A 20,341-nucleotide genomic window follows, 5' to 3' on the forward strand; every position below is an offset into this window, starting at 1 on the left:
CATTTATGATTTTTTAAATCCTGTGAGAGTGAAATTGATCAAAATGGACTGTAAATTTGGTAGGGCCCTAATGATACTCTTTGAACTTTGACGATCAAATGTCATTCTCTGGGGTTCTGTTCTCCATTTATCAAATGTCACACTTGTATTTTTAATATTGGAAGAAGAAAAATGACTGTGTTTACACTCCTCTGGTTGTGCACTGGAAAAGTAACATATGGATGATGTCATCAGTAATATGTACCCTTTTAAGAAACCATTCACACTCCCTGCTCACTGTTCTCTAACATACCTGGGCCCACTGTTTTATTGATTATAGTATGCTAAGGGAGCACAGATATGTAGCCAACACCTCTTATTTTGCTATGATCAGAACTTCAGTTACTTTTAATGATTCTTAGCCTCCTAAGTGCTTAAATTACTTTTGAAAATTGAACTAGGAGTATAATTTTCAAAAGCATCAAAGAGCCAAAGTCCCTGTTTTTTTCAAAAGGGACTTAGGCAGGCACTTTTGAAAATTTTACTTTGTGTGTGTAAAAGTGTGTGCTGATGATGAAGTCTAGGTATTGTCACCTAAGAGCAGAGTGTGATATTAATATACAATAACTCAGCACATATCTTTAAAAATTATTAGCTGTACACAGTCAAAACTTGGGAACAGAAGGCCTTGCTGTTCTGTGACCCCTTTCATGCAATATTTTGTTGACATAACATGTTTCAAGAGAAAGTAACTACACTAATAACTTAGAAGGGGGACTTGACACTTCAAAATAAGTATCAGGCCATTGAACCATTACAGGCTGAAAAAACTCTGTGCATTGGGTGAAGCGTTGAGGTGGTGTTATGTACCAAAGGAATATAAACTTCTAAAGGAAACAATGAGATCAGTGACCCATAAAGCAGCAAAATCGGTGTATGAACCATTGAAGGCAACATCTCCTTGCTTCCATGAGGTGTTAGCAACTAAGACTGAGCTACAACGATGCTGAAGGAGATCATTGCTGTGAAGAACTGCTCTGGCATATTGACAGGTATCAGGGGGTAGCCGTGTTAGTCTGTATCTACAAAAACAACAAGGAGTCTGGTGGCACCTTAAAGACTAAGATTTATTTGGGCATAAGCTTTCGTGGGTAAAAACCTCACTTCTTCGGATGCATAGAGTGAAAGTTACAGATGCAAGCATTATATACTGACACATGGAGAGCAGGGAGTTACTTTGCAAGAGGAGAATCAGTGTTGACAGGGCCAATTCAATCAGGGTGGATGTAGTCCACTCCCAATAATAGATGAGGAGGTGTCAATTCTAGGAGAGGAAAAGCTGCTTCTGTAATGAGCCAGCCACTCCCAGTCCCTATTCAAGCCCAGATTAATGGTGTTAAATTTGCAAATGAATTTTAGTTCTGCTGTTTCTCTTAGAAGTCTGTTTCTGAAGTTTTTTTGTTCAATGATAGTGACTTTTAAATCTGTAATAGAATGACCAGGGAGATTGAAGTGTTCACCTACTGGCTTATGTATGTTACCATTCCTGATGGCCGATTTGTGTCCATTTATTCTTTTGCGGAGGGACTGTCCGGTTTGGCCAATGTACATGGCAGAGGGGCATTGCTGGCACATGATGGCATATATAACATTAGTGGATGTGCAGGTGAATGAGCCCTTGATGGTGTGGCTGATGTGGTTGGGTCCTCTGATGGTGTCGCCAGAGTAGATATGGGGACAGAGTAGGCAACGAAGTTTGCTACAGGGATTGGTTCCTGCGTTGGTGTTTCTGTGGTGTGGTGTGTACTTGCTGGTGAGTATTTGCTTCAGGTTGGGGGATTGTCTGTAAGCGAGGACTGGTCTGCCTCCCAAGGTCTGTGAGAGTGAGGGATCATTTTCCAGGATAGGTTGTAGATCGTGGATAATGCGCTGGAGAGGTTTTAGCTGGGGGCTGTATGTGATGGCTAGTGGTGTTCTGTTATTGTCCTTGTTGGGCCTGTCCTGTAGTAGGTGATTTCTGGGTACCCGTCTTGCTCTGTCAATCTGTTTCCTCACTTCCCCAGGTGGGTATGGTAGTTTTACAAATGCTTGATAAAGATCTTGTACGTGTTTGTCTCTGTCTGAGGGGTTGGAGCAAATTCGGTTGTATCTCAGGGCTTGGCTGTAGACAATGGATTGTGTGATGTGTCTTGGATGGAAGCTGGAGGCATGTAGGTACGTATAGCGGTCAGTAGGTTTCCGGTATAGGGTGGTGTTTAATTTAACTACACACCATACCACAGAAACACCCCCTCTGCCATGTACATTGGCCAAACCAGACAGTCCCTCCGCAAAAGAATAAATGGACACAAATCGGACATCAGGAATGGTAATATACATAAGCCAGTAAGTGAACACTTCAATCTCCCTGGTCATTCTATTACAGATTTAAAAGTCACTATCACTGAACAAAAAAACTTCAGAAACAGACTTCAAAGAGAAACAGCAGAACTAAAATTCATTTACAAATTTAACACCATTAATCTGGGCTTGAATAGGGACTGGGAGTGGCTGGCTCATTACAGAAGCAGCTTTTCCTCTCCTGGAATTAACACCTCCTCATCTATTATTGGAGTGGACTACATCCACCCTGACTGAATTGGCCCTGTCAACACTGATTCTCCACTTGCAAAGTAACTCCCTGCTCTCCATGTGTCAGTATATAATGCCTGCATCTGTAACTTTCACTCTATGCATCCGAAGAAGTGAGGTTTTTACCCACGAAAGCTTATGCCCAAATAAATCTGTTAGTCTTTAAGGTGCCACCAGACTCCTTGTTGTTTTTCTGGCATATTGAGGAACTGTAGGAGTGCAGGGCAAAACAATCAAGGGATACAGAAACACTGTCCAAAACAAAGCCAGTAATAAGAGCAACAGAAATCTGTAACTAACGTAAATGGCTGCAGTCGCATAGGTGGGCTCCTTAGCTGTGTTCAGAAAGGACTATAAAAGTAGCATGTTCTAGAAGGCACTGAGGTATTGGCAGGTGATTTCAGAAGGCCAAATATCTTTGATATCTAGGGGAGTTCCAGCCTTTCTTGTGCTAGGGAGTTGAGATCCAAGAGTAGGGATCTAGTTACTATTCACAGACAAAAACCTATATTAAACTAAAGTGAAAGATGAGAATGCACATCAGGTAACATGGGGTAAAAAAATTCAAATAATGTTGTAATTATCCCGAAAATAAGCATTACAAACCCAGGACGACAACCACTAAAATGTCTTAATCATGATGGAATGGTTGCGCTATGGTATCACTTTTCTTTCATTCTGGATGCCTATATTGTTTGTAGCATTTTGATTGTGTACAGATGTTGTGCCATCGTATAATCTAAAACCTTATAGTAATACAGAGATGTAAGAGATTGAGGCCTATATCCTCAAAAGATATTTAGGCACCTAACTTCCACTTATTTCAATGGGAATTAGGTGCCTAAATACCTTTGAGGATCTGAGCCTTAGTGTTAGGTGTGCTGTGGAAATCTTGGCCAAGATTTTCAGAAGTGTCTAGTGATTTGGGGTGCTTCCAAGTTTTCAGTGACCAATTTGAGACATCATAAAAGGGCCTGATTTCAGAGGGCAGGTGCTCAGCACTTTCTGAAAAGAGATTCAAATTGAGCACCAAAATCTTGAGGCACTGAACATCACAATTTTTCTGAATTTATACCTCTGCATTGCACACTCCTTAATCATCAGAATTCCTCCCAGCCAGCCAGGAAGATACTGTGGGAGATGTAGGAAGGATCTGATAGAGGGAGGGATCCTATTCCTGCATTCCAAACCAGTTCACTCATATCCTAGTTAAGCAGTTCTCAAACTGGAGTACCCCAGGGTGTCCGCGGGCCCCGCTGATAAACTCCTCCCCTTCCTTACCAGCACCTCCTGCATGCCAGAGAACAGCTGTTCAGCGGCGTGCAGGAGGTGCTGGGAGAGAGGGGGAGGAGCAGGGATGGGGTGCGCTCAGAGGAGGGGTGGAATCATGTCTGGGGCTGCCGGCCTTGTTGATCAACTCCAGCGTTCAGCAGCGTGCAGGAGGCGCAGGGATGGGGCGTGCTTGGGGGAGGGAGCGGGAAGAGGAGGGGCAGGGGTGGGGTCTTGGGGGAGGGGCGGAGTGGGGACGGAGCATGGGGCTGAGCGGGGGGACCTGGGAGTCGGAAAATTTTAAAATCAAAATGGGGGTCCTCAGGTTGCTAAAGTTTGAGAACTGTCCTAATTCATTGTGCGTATGGTTTGGAGCTAATAATAACAATAATTAATGGAGATATCCCATCTCCTAGAACTGGAAGGGACCTTGAAAGGTCATCGAGTCCAGCCCCCTGCCTTCACTAGAAGGACCAAGTACTGATTTTGCCCCAGATCCCCAAGTGGCCCCCTTAAGGATTGAACTCACAACCCTGGGTTTAGCAGACCAATGCTCAAACCACTGAGCTATCCCTCCCCCCAAAGGAGGGATAGCTAGGCAGTTCTAAGATGAGTTCTCACTTCTTTCCCATCAGTCATGATAATTCATTGCTCTTTAAAATCCTTATTTAGAGAGGCTTCACATCAATACCTCTAAAAGGTTCCGCGGTTGTTCTTTTTCGAGTATTGGTCCCTCTGGGTATTCTCTGTATGGTGTGCGTGCACTCTGTTCACTTGGGACCAAAAGTTCTTCAGTAGCAGTGTCTGTTAATCTGTGCCTACATGCCTCCTCATGTTGAAAACCGCTGGCATAGATGGCATTGTGGACCAACTACCTCTTCAGTTCCTTTTCTACAGCTCATGGTCTGGGATGAAATACTCCTGTGTCTGTATTCTCTTCTTTCACTTGACATTTATCTTTAAATAATTGTAAATAGTTATTTCATTTTTACTTTTGGTTATCTTAAGTCTAGTTTACTTAGGGTTAAGGTGGGTGGTGGGTTCCTTTCTCACCATGTCCCTCCATGACAATGGGGCCTTATCCTTCAGGATTCTGCCAGTTCAAAGCTTGCCTTGCAGGTAACAAACAGTGAACCCAAACACCTGGGTTCCCCAGAGATATCTCCCTGCAGTGTCCAGCCCTCTCCTGAAACATTCATAATAGTTATTAAGTTTGGTGCTTTTTATAAGACATAATATACTGCAGCCTGTTCGCTGAACTGGTGCACTGAATTGGTTTATAGTAAAAGTTTATTTAGCAAAAAGATCTAGAATTAAGCGATACCAAATATAAGGAATAAAGGGCTACAAACAAAAAGTAAAAATACGCTTTTAAGACTGAAACTTAATTTCAGCAAGTTAGTCTTTGCCTAAACAGATTTCTCATCTAAATTCAGTTCCCAGAGACTTCAATCTCGTTAGTTGAAGGATTCACTTTTCTTAGATGTACAAGAGTTCTGGCTTCTTGTATCTGCCCAGTAATGCATACTAAAATGGCTTTCTGTTTCTGCTGATGTCTCCCAAAGTTCTTTGACACGGTTACAAAAGAAAGGAAGGCTTCCTGCTGTTCTTCCCTTCCTGTTGACTTTCCATTTCTCTGCGGATTCCTATGTAAAAAGGGCTTCCATTGTTTTGATTCCATAATGTTTAATTTACATTGGAGACAGATCCCTCCTGTGGAGGAGAAAACAAGTTTTTCCCTTGTGTTTGGTCACAGACTTTGAAGCATAATATCAGTGAGTATCCATAACTCCTCATATAGTGTTAATGTGTACATTTCACCATGATATGAATCACCATTGCGTCACAGGCTTTCTTAAAAGACCTTAATTGATGCACTTTTATTTTGTATAAAATTAGTATATTTAATTGCTTATCATTTGAAGTTTAGACTCCCTGTCTTTATAGACCAGTAAACCTTTGAAATGTATTCTCAGATTAAGTTGGTCTCTCCTAGTGCGGTATAGATGACACACTATCTTCCCCCTCCTTGTTAGCTTATATGTAAATGTATTTGCATGGTCATCAGGAAGAGACAAAGCTGGTCAGACAAGCATATACACATTCTTTTGTCTAAAACAGATCGGGATTATGCATTGTTTGACAAACACATTTTAATAACAGAATTCTAGTACATATTTATAACTTTGCACATGCCTCATACATACACCATGCAATAATATTAATGATCAGTGAGTTAGTAGTTTTCCAGTGAGATATTGCATACCATGTTTTGGGTATCTATCATGACAACAGTGTGTTAGATGTAGTGAGTATGTCAGGTCTGACAAGAGTTGCTAACACAGAGTAGTAAACCACCAGTGGGCCTTTGTGTCAGAGACATCTGGGGCCAGATTTACACAATTGTTGAGCACTCACAATTGCAACTGAAGTTGATTGGAGTTGTTCTTTGAACATATAAAGTGCTCTAAAGTGCTAAGTGCTTTTGAAAAATCAGGCCTTAGTTGACTGTAGTTGGATGCCCAATATTACTGGACAGTTTTGACAGTTCTAGCCTTAATCATCTTGTGCCTCAGTTTCTCATCTGTAAAATGTAGATGATTATACTATCTAATCTCACAGAGGTGTTGCAAAGACAAATTCATTAATATTTGAGAAGCACTCAGTTACTGTGATGAGAATACTACAGAAATGCCCATTCGTAAATTAATAATTTTGTGTTTGGTGCAGGATTTGGATAGTATCTGTTGAATAAGGCCTGGGACCATACATTGAATATGGAGACTAAAAAGTGTTGAATAAGTACTGTGGCAGAGTTCCAACCTTGTCCACATGGGTCCTGCACTTCTAGCCGGTTTATGCTAGCCTCAGTGGCTCACTGCGACCCTCCACGTAGCCCTTCTCTCTCTAGGTCCAGGGTTACAGTCTACTGAGCTCTTTTCATCATAAGCCAGCAAGAAGGTTGGCGAGAGAACTCCCACAGTCCCTGTTGTCTCTAGGGCTTATTTCAGAACTGTTTAGCCTCCTGTCCTGACAGGGGCCGGTCTTCCTTCCCAGGAGGTGTTTCTGTAGTGGCAGGTTGGGGGGAACCCGGGCCCGCCCTCTACTCCGGGTTCCAGCCCAGGGACCTAATGGTAGCAGCTGTTGGCAGCCAACCTTTCACTGCCAGAGTTGCTACATTTCCCTGGGCGACTTCCCCACAGCTCTCCTGCTTCTCCCTTACCTTAGGGCTCTGTAGTAGTTCTGGGGTGGGGCTCGTCCCCTCCAGGGGCGCCTGGGAGCCAGGCCGCCCCGCTACAAAACTAATAGCAGTCAGGGCCCAGACCTTTGGGCAGGGGTTGAGCTCACAATTAACAGTTCAGAGCTCAGGCCCTTATGCAGGGGCTGAGCACACAATTGGCAGTTCAGAGCTCAGGCCCTTATGCAGGGGCTGAGCACACAATTGGCAGTTCAGAGCTCAGGCCCTTATGCAGGGGCTGAGCACACAATTGGCAGTTCAGAGCTCAGGCCCTTATGCAGGGGCTGAGCACACAATTAACAGCTCCGGCCCTGGGTCAGGGCGGGGCAGCAAACCAATAGTCTGTCAGAGGCCCAGGCCCCTTGGACAAGGAGGAGGAGAGACTGCCACCCGGCGCGGGGTGGCAGGGGGGAACACAGGCCCACCCACTCCACTGTGTTCCAGCCCGGGGCCCTATCCGCAGCAGTCCGTCTGCCGCGCAGTCAGTGGGGATCCTGACCACAACACACTGACTTGGGTTCGGGGTCTGCTATCCCCGGGCCACTTCCCATCTCCTCCTCCATGGGTACCTGTTCCTCTTGAGTTCCGTCTGCTGGGTCGCAGATCGTGGGCTCCTCCGGGCCCCGAGCAGCAGGTAGGTCTGTCGCTCCCTCTGGGCCCTCGGCGGGGGGAAGCTCAGCCCGCTCCTCAGGATACCGGGCTCTCGGCAGGCTCGGCCAGTCCTCCTCAGGATACCGGGCTCTCGGCAGGCTCAGGTCCGCGGGAGCTCGGGCACCAGCGTCTGTCCTCTCCCGCTGCCGGCCAGCTACTGAGCGCTGTGGCCTGGCCTTTCTACTTCCTGTCCCGCCCCTTGACTTCCGGGGGGCGGGGACAGGCCGCGGTGGCTCCGCCCACTCTGGCGGCTGTTCTGGCTCGTCCCCTCCAGGGGCGCCTGGGAGCCAGGCCGCCCCGCTACAGGCTCCCTTACCGATGGTTTGAGGGTATCTTCATTAACCACCTCTTCAGTCGCACTTCCTCTCCTCTGGCTACCTGGCTCTCCCCAGCCTGACTGGAGTGAGCCCTTTTATAGTATCAAAGGGGCCTTAATTAGAGTCAGGTGTTCACATTACCTTAATGGACTCACCTGACTCTTTGCAGGTTAATTGGAGTCAGGTGTTCTCATTAATCTACAGCAGCCCCTGCTCTGGTCGGTCAGGGAACAGAAAACTGTTAATCCAGTGGCCAGTATATCTGCCTTCGACTACTTTGTTGTACCCAACTGGCCTGGGTCTATCACAGTACCCATTCACTGAAGAAGGCAGGGGTCCTACGTGAGTGTGTAATTAAAGATTGTATTGTAATACATAGTTACAATGGGACAGAATTAAGATTGTATGGGTAGCCTTAATAGTGGCATTTTCTAACTTTTGAAGGCTTGATATTGCTATCTTAATGTTCTTTTAATGTACTTTTAGGATGGAATATAATATATATAGTACATTGAATTCCTATCTGTGTTTTTTTCTCCCCCTCAGGGAGGCTGCAAGTCTCTTATAATCCTTAGTTGTTACTGCTTTAATGCTTATTTGCAAATTAATAATTTAGTTTTAAAACTGTAAAAGGCATCCAGTTTAATATCTCTAGGGTTTTTGTATAATATTTAATGTAACATGGATTTTTAAAACAAACGTGTAACAAATATGCACACTAACTGATCCAGTACCCATAATTATCACTTATTATTAGTGCCCTGTTTCTGGTAAACATCTGTAAACTAAGTAGAAAGTAGATTCTTGGAGGGAATCCTGACAATATCTAAAGACAGAGACAGTATATCATAATTCACAGTTTCTGGATAAAAATTCCCTTTAAACTAATGTTTAGTGAGAACTATTTCTTTTTGTACCCAGTTTTATTTTAGCTTAGTTTCTTTCAATGCCCAACTTGTAAGTGTATTTCATTAGAAACATTCTGGCATTCAAGGCTGGGGAAGCTAAAGGGAGCCTCAAGACAACCTGCATTGGAATTTAAACATTAGTCACTCATGTTTGTTCAAGTGTGACGTAGATGAAAACCTATCTATTTAGAGTCTGACCTTGTCCATTGAAGAAATGCAATTTACAGGTTAAAAAAAAAGAAGTTCATGATGTAATAAAGTAGACCAGTAAAGACCTTTATTAAATTGTACAGCAGAACATTTGACCAATTTAAAATTTAGACAGACACAACATGACATTTCATTGAAAGTGTAGACAAGAATGCAAGCTTATAGGAATCTGAGCCATGATGCTTAAATGGTTTAACTGTAATCCTGTTATGCACTCTCTTTAAATTCAACCACATACTTGAAGGTTAGAGTTAATCTAGCAGAATGTTCTTTCTTGTCAGCAATGAAAGAAGCTTGCAAACCATTTTCCAAAAAAAATCTTTAGGAAACGTTTTCAAGGAGTTCATACAAAAGCCAGTGCAGAGTTGTGCACATTATTATTTACCTTGTCATGATCACCATTGGTACAGATAGATGGGTGTTTGTGTACTTGGTCCATCAGACACATGGTGTCCAATTAGGATACAGGAATTTTTGTTCCCAGCTCCTCCCCTTCTAGGTGCCCCCATCATTCCTTGACTCAGACCAAAGAAACAGCTAGTGTATCATGCTGAGATGCCATTTTGGATCCTCTACTGGTAAAAGACAAGCCAGCTGGAAGCTACAAGCACTGTGCTGGATGAAAGTCTACTCTTTAGTCCCCAATTGTGGGTCCCTTGTACATGAGTTCTCAGATACAGAGATTTTGCTCCTTTGTCTTCTCCATATGGAGTCTCCTGTGCGGGCAAAGCCAAGTAAAATGCCACTGTGCTTCATCTCCCCCTGCAGAACTGGCAGTTTCTTTCAGGCTACACCACAGCAGGAGGAAAATGGGGAGAGTTCCTATGAGGTGCCAGTGATTCAGGGGGAGGCGGTCATGATAACTATGTGGTCTTTTCCTCACGGTGAATTCCATGACCCTTTTCAGCACTCGGCTGTTCACAGGAGATAGGCAGAAGATGCATGAATGGTGCAAGGTATGAAATGGCGTCAGTGAGGGCAAGCTTTGAAGAGGAGGACAGAAATGGAGGAGTGTAGCAAAGTCGAAGACTCACCAGCACGGCGCCTCCTGCTGGTCATCTTGGGAATTAGCTCAACTCCAGCTCCAGAGTGCCCTCTGTGGGACGGTGGCTCGCCTGCCTCAGACCCCGTGTCCCTCTTGGACCCTGGTGCCCCTTTACCTTGGGGTTCTGTCCCAGCACTACCCCCTCACTCTGGGTCTCCCCTCCCAGGGGAACGCCCAACCCACTATACCCACCTTGCCTCAGTGGCTACTGCCAGTCATCACCTAGCCCCCTCTCACTGGGGCAAACTGCAGTCTCTAATGGCCACTCACCATTGGCAAGGGGGTCGGACCAGCTGCCTCTGCCTAACCCCAGGCTACACCTTTGTAGCCCTAGTACCTTTGTAGGCCTTCAACAAAGCCTGCAGCCTGGGGGTTTACCAGGCTGGAGCTCCCCTTGCCCTTTTCCCCAGCACTGCTCTGCTTCAGGTACCTTGCTCCCAGGCAGCTAGCCCTTCCCACTCCAGGGCTGGAGTGAGACTCCTTCAGCTCCTGGCTCCCAGCCCTCTTATCAGGGCCAGCTGGGCCCTGATTGAGCTGACCACACCCGTAATCAGCTACTCCCTCAGCTGCTCTCACTGCTTATCCCAGCCACAGCTGTCTCCAGGGCTGCTTTTAATCCCTGTTCTGTGGCAGCTGCCCCACTACAAGGAGGTATGGATTTACAGTGTTGTGCACCCTGAAATTCTCCCTCTTTTTCCAACTCTGCACCAAAAAGTTATGAGAATCTGAAAATGTTATGAGCAGTTCATGTTAGAAGGGCTATGTATCATTTAACCCCTTGACGAGTTGACCCAGTGACTTCTTTGCTTTGACCTCACATAGGAGATGGTTGAACAGGAATAAGGCTGCAATTTAGTTGTGGAGGTCACGGAAGTCATGGATTTTGTGACTTCCAAAGACCACCATGACTTCAGCCAGCGCTGGCTGGGAGCTGCAGGGTTCTGTGCTGCCTGCGAAGGCAGGGAGCTGTGGGATACCCCCGCCGCCGCGGGTGACAGAGGGGACCCCAGGAGGCAGGTGGGGGATGCCTACAGCTTGGAGCTGCCAGTGGAGGGGACCCTGGAGCTCCCAGCCTGCCCACAGCTGCCAATGGGGCCTCATTTTGTCATGGATATTTTTAGTAAAAGTTAGAGACAGGTCACAGGCTTCCATGAATTTTTCATTATTGACCATGACCTGTCCATGACTTTTACTAAAAATATCCGTGACAAAATCTTAGCCTTAAACATGAGTCATGACTGCATTACCTTGTTTACTAGTCTTTCATCTCCCCTGTTTTTAATCACAGCTATTTTCCTTGACAATACTTCTAAAGTAAAAATAAATAAATAAAATAAATAAAATCTAAAAATCAGGTGTGCATGTTGATTTTTGAGCACATTCCATGAAAGCTGCCAAGGGTAGAGCTCAAACGTATAGTACTTCATTACAGCTCAGTTTCAGTGGCCATAGTATGTCATCGTGTACATTTCGCTCTCTTAGTTAGTCTGTTTACTCCATGTTGGAGTAACAAATTCTGTCCTCAGTATCTTTTCACTATTACTTCCTCAAAGGGGGCAATGGTTGCTGATCAATAGCTAAAATAAATTCAAAGGGATGATACCAATTTGGGGGGAACAGAGCCATAGTTTTAGCTCCAGGTGTGTATAAAGAAAGTTATAAGAACCATGTTTTATAAACACATTTTTTGGGTGGAGCTGTATCTCGAAACCCCCTCTCTCAAATGACCTCATAATTGTACCACTAACCCTGTGCTCCTTGCACCCCTATGATTTACGGCAAACTGCAAGACAAACCGAACCAGCATGTAGATTTTAGAGTACTTAATATAGTCATCTTTTAAACAGTAAGCCACTCTCCACTTTATCTGTAGGAAAGCTGCCACTCCACTATAATGACTAGGCCAAATGGCCACATCCAAAATTGTTAAATGCCATCAAATAAGAGGTGTGACAACTTCTTGGCTCGTAGGGCATAAGCATCTGCCTCAGAAATTTGTGAGGAGATTACCTGGTCATCTCACACCTTCATCTGGCATTAACAATTTTATCAGTCTTTGCTGACATTTGTTGATTGCTGTGTGCACCAACCACCGCATACCTTCTGGCCTTTGAGAGGACAGCCCTACGGGAGGCCTGGCCTCGAGATCAGTGGTCTGGCATCCTTGCCCCATTCCTGTGTGGGGAGGCCCAGAAGGCCTACCATGATCTGCCTGAAGAGGCTGCGGCAGACTACCCCCAGCTGAAAGCAGAGATCCTGGCCAGATCTGGGGTAACAACAGCAGTGCAGACCCAGCAGTATCACGGTTGGAGGTACCAGGAAGACAAAACCCTGCGGTCCCAATTGTATGACCTCATCCATCTCACACGAAAGTGGTTGCAAACAGAGTCCTGGAGTCCGGAAGAGATACTAGCGGTTCTGGTCATCGACCGATACATGAGGGGACTACCACCAGACCTTCCTGCTTGGGTAAGCCAGAACGAACCCTCTACCTATGACGAGGTTGTCGCCCTGGTAGAGAGGCGAAGGACAGCGAGGGAGCTGACCCGACCAGTTAAGGAAGAGGCACCCCGGGTAAAACTAGCAGCAACAAGCCCTAAAGTTCGGGTGACTAGGCAACCAGGAGGGCCCAGGTGGAAAAAGAGAGAGGCTGAAGGCCCATCAGAGGCCACAAAGAGTCGGAGCACTGAGAGAGAAGAGGATCGTGATGTTAGACTGCCCAAACCAAGAGACCGGGGAACACCTAGGGCTCCATACAGATGTTATGCCTGCGGGGAGTGGGGACACGTAACTGCACAGTGTCCCAGTGCTGAGGAGCCTATACAGTGTAACCTGGGGAACTGGGCAGATCCATGTTCCCTAATCCACCTTGTGGGGGGTCTCACTAACCCCACATATGTATACCAGACCAGTGAAACTAAATGGGGTAGGGACCACGGCACTGGTTGATTGGGGGAGTTCTATCACGCTTATCTCAGGGAAGCCCATGAAGCGTAGTCAGCTGCTGCAGGCTAAATGTACGGGGATAACATGTGTCCATGGGACAGTTAGTTACTACCCCACCATCCCAGTAAAAATCGAGATCCAAGGGAACACTACTGAGGTAGCAGCAGGTGTAGTCCCTAAACTCCCATACCCGGTGCTCATAGGGAGGGACTTCCCACGGTTTGGAAACTTACTCCCAGTAGGGGGATTGGAGAAAGATGGGGACCCTAAAATTGGTGAGGCATCCACAGCAGGCTGTCAACCCCCAACCTTCTCTGAAATATCCCCAGATTTGTTCTCCACTCCCAGACAGGGTAGAAAGACAAAAAGGGAAAGAAGGGCAGCTAAGGCCTTGGGAACCCGAATACTGACCCAAAGCCAGAGGGTCACTTTTGTAGGTAGGTGGACCCACGCAGCGGAAAAGGAGGCCACGCAGGAGGGAGAAGCACCTGAGTCTGACCCCCACCCTAATGCTTCTGAACCAGTAGAGGCAACAGAGACTGGGCCCCTAGATCTTGGGCAGATTAGCCCCGGGAGAGGAAATTTTGGACGGGACCAGGCAGAAGACCCAAGGTATGACAACATTAGGAAGGAAGTGACTGAAATAGATGGAGTCCCCATGGAAGGGAAAACCCAGGGACCAGGACCCTACTTCTTATACCGGGTTGCACCAGTACAGGGGCAGAAGGTACAGCAGATCCTAGTACCTCAAAAACACCAGAACGCTGTATTAAGTCTGGCTCATAGTCCTCTTTTGGGGGGGCATTTGGGGGTAGAGAAGACCCTGGCACGAGTCCTACAACGGTTCTTCTGGCCCGGAGTACATGAAGAAGTGCGGAGCTACTGTGCCTCCTGCCCGGAGTGTCAGCTGCACAGTCCCCGTCCCCACTTGAGGGCACCTTTAGTACCCCTTCCCATCATAGAGGTCCCCTTCGAGCGAATAGCCATGGACCTAGTGGGACCCCTGGAAAAGACGGCTCGGGGCCACCAATATATACTTGTTGTTTTGGACTATGCTACTCGCTACCCAGAAGCCGTCCCCCTGCGGAACACGGCCTCTAAACCTATAGCCAAAGAGCTGGTGGGGATCTTTGCCTGAATGGGGCTACCGAAGGAGATATTAACCGACCAAGGAACGCCATTTATGTCAAAGCTAATGAAGGACCTCTGTACGCTGCTCCATATACATACCCGGAGAACTTCGGTCTACCATACACAGACTGATGGGTTGGTAGAAAGGTTTAACCAAACCCTCAAGGCTATGATAAGGAAGGTGGTAAGTCGGGACGGGAAGGATTGGGACACCCTACTACCCTACCTTATGTTCGCTATCCAGGAAGTACCTCAGGCCTCAACTGGGTTTTCCCCCTTCGAGTTATTATACGGGCGTCACCCCCATGGCATGCTAGATATCGCCAAAGAGATCTGTGAAGAGGAACCCAATGAGGGGAGAAATATAATAGAGCATATAATGCAGATGCGAGACCGGATAGCCCGGGTTACCCCTATTGTACGGGAACATTTGGAGAAGGCACAGGAGGCCCAGCGAACCCATTACAATCGCCAGGCAAAAGTGCGACAGTTCCAACCAGGGGATCGGGTTATGGTGTTGGTACCCATGGCAGAAAGCAAGCTTCTGGCCCAATGGCAGGGGCCCTATGAGGTGGTTGAACCCATGGGGGAAGTAACCTACAAGGTGCGGCAGCCAGGACGCAGAAAACAAGAACAGATTTATCACGTTAACCTTCTGAAACCCTGGCATGCACAACGGTCCAAAAAGACCTAACCCAGGAAAACAAGCCTTCCAAACAGGTGAGAGTGTCTCCCGATTTAACACCAGACCAGAAGAATGAGGTGTCTGAGATGATCTTCCGGAACCAAGATGTGTTCTCGACAAAACCGGGTCGAACAACCGAGACATATCACCACATCGTCACGAACCCTGGGGCCAGAGTAACAATGAGGCCCTATCGGGTGCCAGCAACAAAAAGGGAGGAAATAAAAGCAGAAGTAAAAAAAATGCAGGAGTTGGGGATCATCAAAGAATCCCACAATCAGTGGTCCAGCCCAATTGTGCTGATGCCCAAACCTGATGGCACCACAAGATTTTGCAACGACTTCCGGCGACTAAACGAAGTATCCCAATTTGACGCGTACCCCATACCTCGCATAGATGAGCTAGTGGACTGTCTGGGTAATGCCCGGTACTTGACTACCCTAGACTTGACAAATGGGGACTGGCAGATTCCCCTTGCAGAAGACACAAAGGAAAAGACTGTGTTCTCTACACCAGAGGGTCTTTTTCAATATACTAACAAGTTTCAGAGTAGCAGCCGTGTTAGTCTGTATCCGCAAAAAGAACAGGAGTACTTGTGGCACCTTAGAGACTAACAAATTTAGTTCACCTGCACATCTACCAATGTGATATATGCCATCATGTGCCAGCAATGCCCCTCTGCCATGTACATTGGCCAAACCGGACAGTCTCTACGCAAAAGAATTAATGGACACAAATCTGACATCAGGAATCATAATACTCAAAAACCAGTGGGAGAACACTTTAACCTGTCTGGTCATTCAATGTCAGACCTGCGGGTGGCTATCTTACAACAGAAAAACTTCAAAAACAGACTCCAACGAGAGATTGCTGAGCTGGAATTGATATGCAAACTAGACACAATCAACTCAGGATTGAATAAGGACTGGGAGTGGCTGAGCCATTACAAACATTGAATCTATCTCCCCTTGTAAGTATTCTCACACTTCTTATCAAACTGTCTGTACTGGGCTAGCTTGATTATCACTTCAAAAATTTTTTTTCTCTTACTTAATTGGCCTCTCAGAGTTGGTAAGACAACTCCCACCTGTTTACGCTCTCTGTATGTGTGTGTATATATATCTCCTCAATATTTATTCCACTCTATATGCATCCGAAGAAGTGGGCTGTAGTCCACGAAAGCTTATGCTTTAATAAATTTGTTAGTCTCTAAGGTGCCACAAGTACTCCTGTTCTTTTTTCAATATACTGTCCTCCCTTTTGGACTATATGGGGCCCCAGCTACCTTCCAGCGCCTCATGGACAAGCTATTACGCCCGCATAACAGTTATGCTGCTGCCTACTTGGACGATGTGGTCATTCATACCCCAGACTGGGAAACCCACCTGGAGAAGGTGGAGGCAGTCCTCGATACCTTCAGGTGAGCTGGCCTTACAGCAAACCCTGCCAAATGCGCGGTAGGGTTTACAGAGGCCAAATATCTTGGCTACGTTGTGGGAAAAGGTTTGGTAAAACCCCAAGTGAACAAGTTAGAGGCCATCCAAAATTGGCCCAAACCAAGTCGCAAGAAACAAGTCTGGGCGTTCCTAGGTGTGGTGGCGTATTACCGATGATTTATCCCCCACTTTGCCACAAGGGGAAGCCCCCTGACAGACCTAGTGAAAGCCCGTGGACCTGATCTGGTGAGATGGTCTGACGCAGCAGAGGAAGCATTCACAGACCTACGGACTGCCCTCTGCAGTAACCCCGTACTGATAGCCCCTGATTTCACCAAGGAGTTTATCTTGCAGACGGATGCATTGGATGTAGGGTTGGGGGCCGTTTTATCACAGATGGTCGGGGAGGAGGAACATCCAATTCTATACCTCAGTCGGAAACTCCTTCCAAGGGAACAAAAATATGCAGTGGTGGAGAGAGAATGCCTCGCTGTAAAATGGGCCATGGAAACATTGCACTACTACCTGCTCGGGCGCAGATTTGTCCTCGTGACTGACCATGCCCCTCTTCAATGGATTCAGCGGAACAAGGAGAAGAACACAAGGGTGACCAGATGGTTCTTATCCCTCCAACCTTTCCAGTTCCGTGTGCAACACAGAGCAGGGAGCCGTCATGGCAACGCCGATGGCTTGTCACGTGTGCTCTGTCTGGCATCCCAAGCTGCCCAACCCCTTGACGTTGAGCAGGGGGGAGGGATATGTGACAGACCCAGACCAGTGGGGTACAGGAGTCTGGTAGAGGGCAAATATTCTGGTCACTGGATGAGTAGTTTTCTGTTCCCTGAGTGACCATAGCAGGGGCTGCACTAGAGTAATCAGGAACCTGCTAGAACCAGTTAAGGCAGGCAGGCTAATTAGGACACCTGGAGCCAATTAAGAAGAAGCTGCTAGAATCAATTAAGGCAGGCGAATCAGGGCACCTGGGTTTTAAAAGGAGCTCACTTCAGTTTGTGGTGTGAGTGTGAGGAGCTGGGAGCAAGAGGCGCAAGGATCTGACAGTGAGAGGGTGTGCTGCTGGAGGACTGAGGAGCATAAGTGTTATCAGACACCAGGAGGAAGGTCTTGTGGTGATAATAAGGTTGGTGTTTGGAGGAGGCCATGGGGAAGTAGCCCAGGGAGTTGTAGCTGTCATGCAGCTGTTACAGGAGGCACTATAGACAGCTGCAGTCCACAGGGCCCTGGGCTGGACCCTGGAGTAGAGGGTGGGCCTGGGTTCCCCCCAAACCTCCCAATTGACCTGGACTGTGGGTTCTTCCAGAGGGGAAGGTCTCTGGGCTGTTCCCCAACCCACATGGTGAATCTCTGAGGCAAGAAAGCTGCCAATAAGCGCAGGACCCACCAAGATAGAGGAGGAACTTTGTCACAGCTCGCAGAGCTGGCTAGGTGCAGAGAGCGGTGAGAAAACTGTACCATCCAAGAGGAAGGGCAGTGGTTGCATACCTCTAGTGTTCTTTGAAGTGCTGGGATTGTGCCTCCTGAAGCAGTTTCTCCTGGAGCTTCTTTAGAGTCAGTGTAGCTCCTACATCACTCCTCTACTCAGATCTGTGAATAAATTCCACAATCTAGCACTTGATATTTCAGAAACACTGATGCCTGTCACAGATTTTTGTTTTTGTTTTTTAATTGCTGGAGTAGTAGAAGCTTGAGATACACTTTACTTTTATAGTTTTTGCCAGTTGTTGTACAATACCTAGCATTTGTATTTGTTCCACTTAAAAGGCTAAGTAAAGGAACTGATGGCTCCGATAATATAAAAAGCAGATTATTATACTATATCACATTATATTATTACCGTACCGTGTGTTCAGAGGATGCGAAGGAATCCTGCTTTTCGCTCTATGGGTGTGGAAGACCCTGAACACAGTGGAACTAGTGTGATATTTCTGCTTAGTTGGTAGACAGGAAACCCACACAGAAACTTTGTAACCCACCGCATTAAAGGCTCTCCGGGCTGAGGAAGGTACAGAGCTAATGGATCCATAGGGTAATGGATTTGTTGGCCAGAGTGCTGAATATAGGGGAGAGGATCAGCATAGTCTTGAGGAGAAACCTCAATCCTGTGGAACTCCCCAGGCACAACCTGGTTACTTTGGCTTTGGGATGGACATAGGATGGGGCATAAGGGATATTAGCGCACCATAATCAGGAAGACTCTAATATTGAACTTTACTAGAGTGATGATTAAATAGTGCTCTCATATAATTAGGAAATACTCCCTGTCCTTGCAGGTTCCTGTGGGAGATAATGGAGTGACAGTTGAGCTGCTTCCTGAAGATGATATATAATGGTGTTCAGCATAGCAGAGGGCTATTGCTAAAATATTGTGTTTAAAATTTCTTAGAAATGTTTAACATTTAATAGACTAAATCTACAGAAATTAGAAATGCAAAATACTTATTTTTCTTTAATTGGTTGTAATATAAATAATAATGTCTTTATGTCACAAATTAAATTTGATATAAAAAGAAAACAGTGTAAACATTCCTATGGCTTCAGAGCTCAATTTAGAGCCCCTGGAAAGGCAGTCTAATTGGTCAGTTTTTGGAGAGCATGTTGTAGTAATTGTCCTTTTCGCTATATATTGCTCACATGGATTTCGGGTCATTTTTGTTGTTTTCTACCTTTTCATGAGAGCCTTTGTAAACAATATTTTTCTCTGTTTTACAGACAGTATGAAACAGTAGTTCCACTTGAAGATTCTGTTGTGACTGAAGTCACAGCAACGCTCCAGGAATGGGCTATCCTGTGGAAACAGCTGTATGTGGTAGGTACAGTGAGAACACTGTTTTTATTCCACCATATGTAGAAACAAGTGTTGTGTTGCACACCATTAACTCCATCTACAAAATGATTGTTGTACGTGTGGCATCTTGGGAACCTGTGGAATAATATTAGCAAATTATTCTGGGAGTGACTTTTAGAGGTAGTGAGAATCTGCGGCTGCTATTGACTACATCTGAAATTGTGGATGCTCTCAACTCTTCTGATGTCTAAAATTTCCATTACCAAAAACTGATGGTAATTTTTATTAATTAATCATTCAACATTTTAAGGATTCTTCTGATATCTGTGTGTGAGTAGCTCTGTTTAATAACAAACACATGAACTTCAAGGACTACCTTTAAGAACTTTTCCATAAATGACTCTGAAGGATTATTCAACACAGTTCATAAATGTAAATATTTCCTATAGCATAGCATCAGCTTTTTCAAAACTTATCTAATTGGTGCTCGAAAACAGAGAGAGCCCTAGCAAAATTAATTCTGAGTTAGATCATTGTCTCTCATCAGAAATAAAAATGTGCTAAATAAATTAAGAAGAGGCTTGTTGAGCTGATCTTTTTAAATTAACTTTCTTGGTAACGTTCTTGTTTTCATTTGATGCTACATTTCATTCCAGTTTTCTGGCCACACAACATTTTGAGAAATAGCTGGTCTGATCCCATGGTCAAAGGGAACAGAAAGCAAGAAAGGCAGCTTGCATATTTGAACATTTCTTTTCATTTTCTTTTATGGTCTGTTTATCTATGATTACTGTATCTGCTGTATTAGGGCCAGAGATTCCAGGTGAGCCATGCATGAAACTTCCCTTGACTTAAAAGGAATTTCTCCATGTGTTGCTGGTGTGGCTTTGCTTCTCTATTATGCCTGAATAATAGTAGTCTATGTGCCATCTACAGTACATAATGTTACTCCTGGGGGAATTCTGCATCACTGCACATGCACAGAATTTATATCCCCCGCAGATTTCTTTGATTCCCCACAGAAAAATGACTTTCTGACAGGGAAGCAAAGGGAAGCCACAGGAGCGGTCATGCGACCCTCGCCAGCAGTAT

At 45.7% G+C, this 20,341-nt stretch overlaps 1 protein-coding gene across 7 annotated transcripts in view; it reads left to right on the forward strand.

Moving 5' to 3' along the window:
• DOCK3 (dedicator of cytokinesis 3) overlaps nt 1-20,341 on the forward strand; it is a 694,815-nt gene that overhangs the window by 196,575 nt on the left and 477,899 nt on the right. For all 7 annotated transcript variants that reach the window (XM_054034104.1, XM_054034108.1, XM_054034105.1 and 4 more), the window contains exon 5: nt 19,174-19,270. In XM_054034104.1, the coding sequence (XP_053890079.1) occupies nt 19,174-19,270 (97 nt within the window). The remainder of the gene's footprint in view (nt 1-19,173; nt 19,271-20,341) is intronic.

This window comes from Malaclemys terrapin, chromosome 7 (assembly GCF_027887155.1).
Source record: "Malaclemys terrapin pileata isolate rMalTer1 chromosome 7, rMalTer1.hap1, whole genome shotgun sequence".
In the NCBI taxonomy this organism is placed as follows: Eukaryota; Metazoa; Chordata; order Testudines; family Emydidae; genus Malaclemys; species Malaclemys terrapin.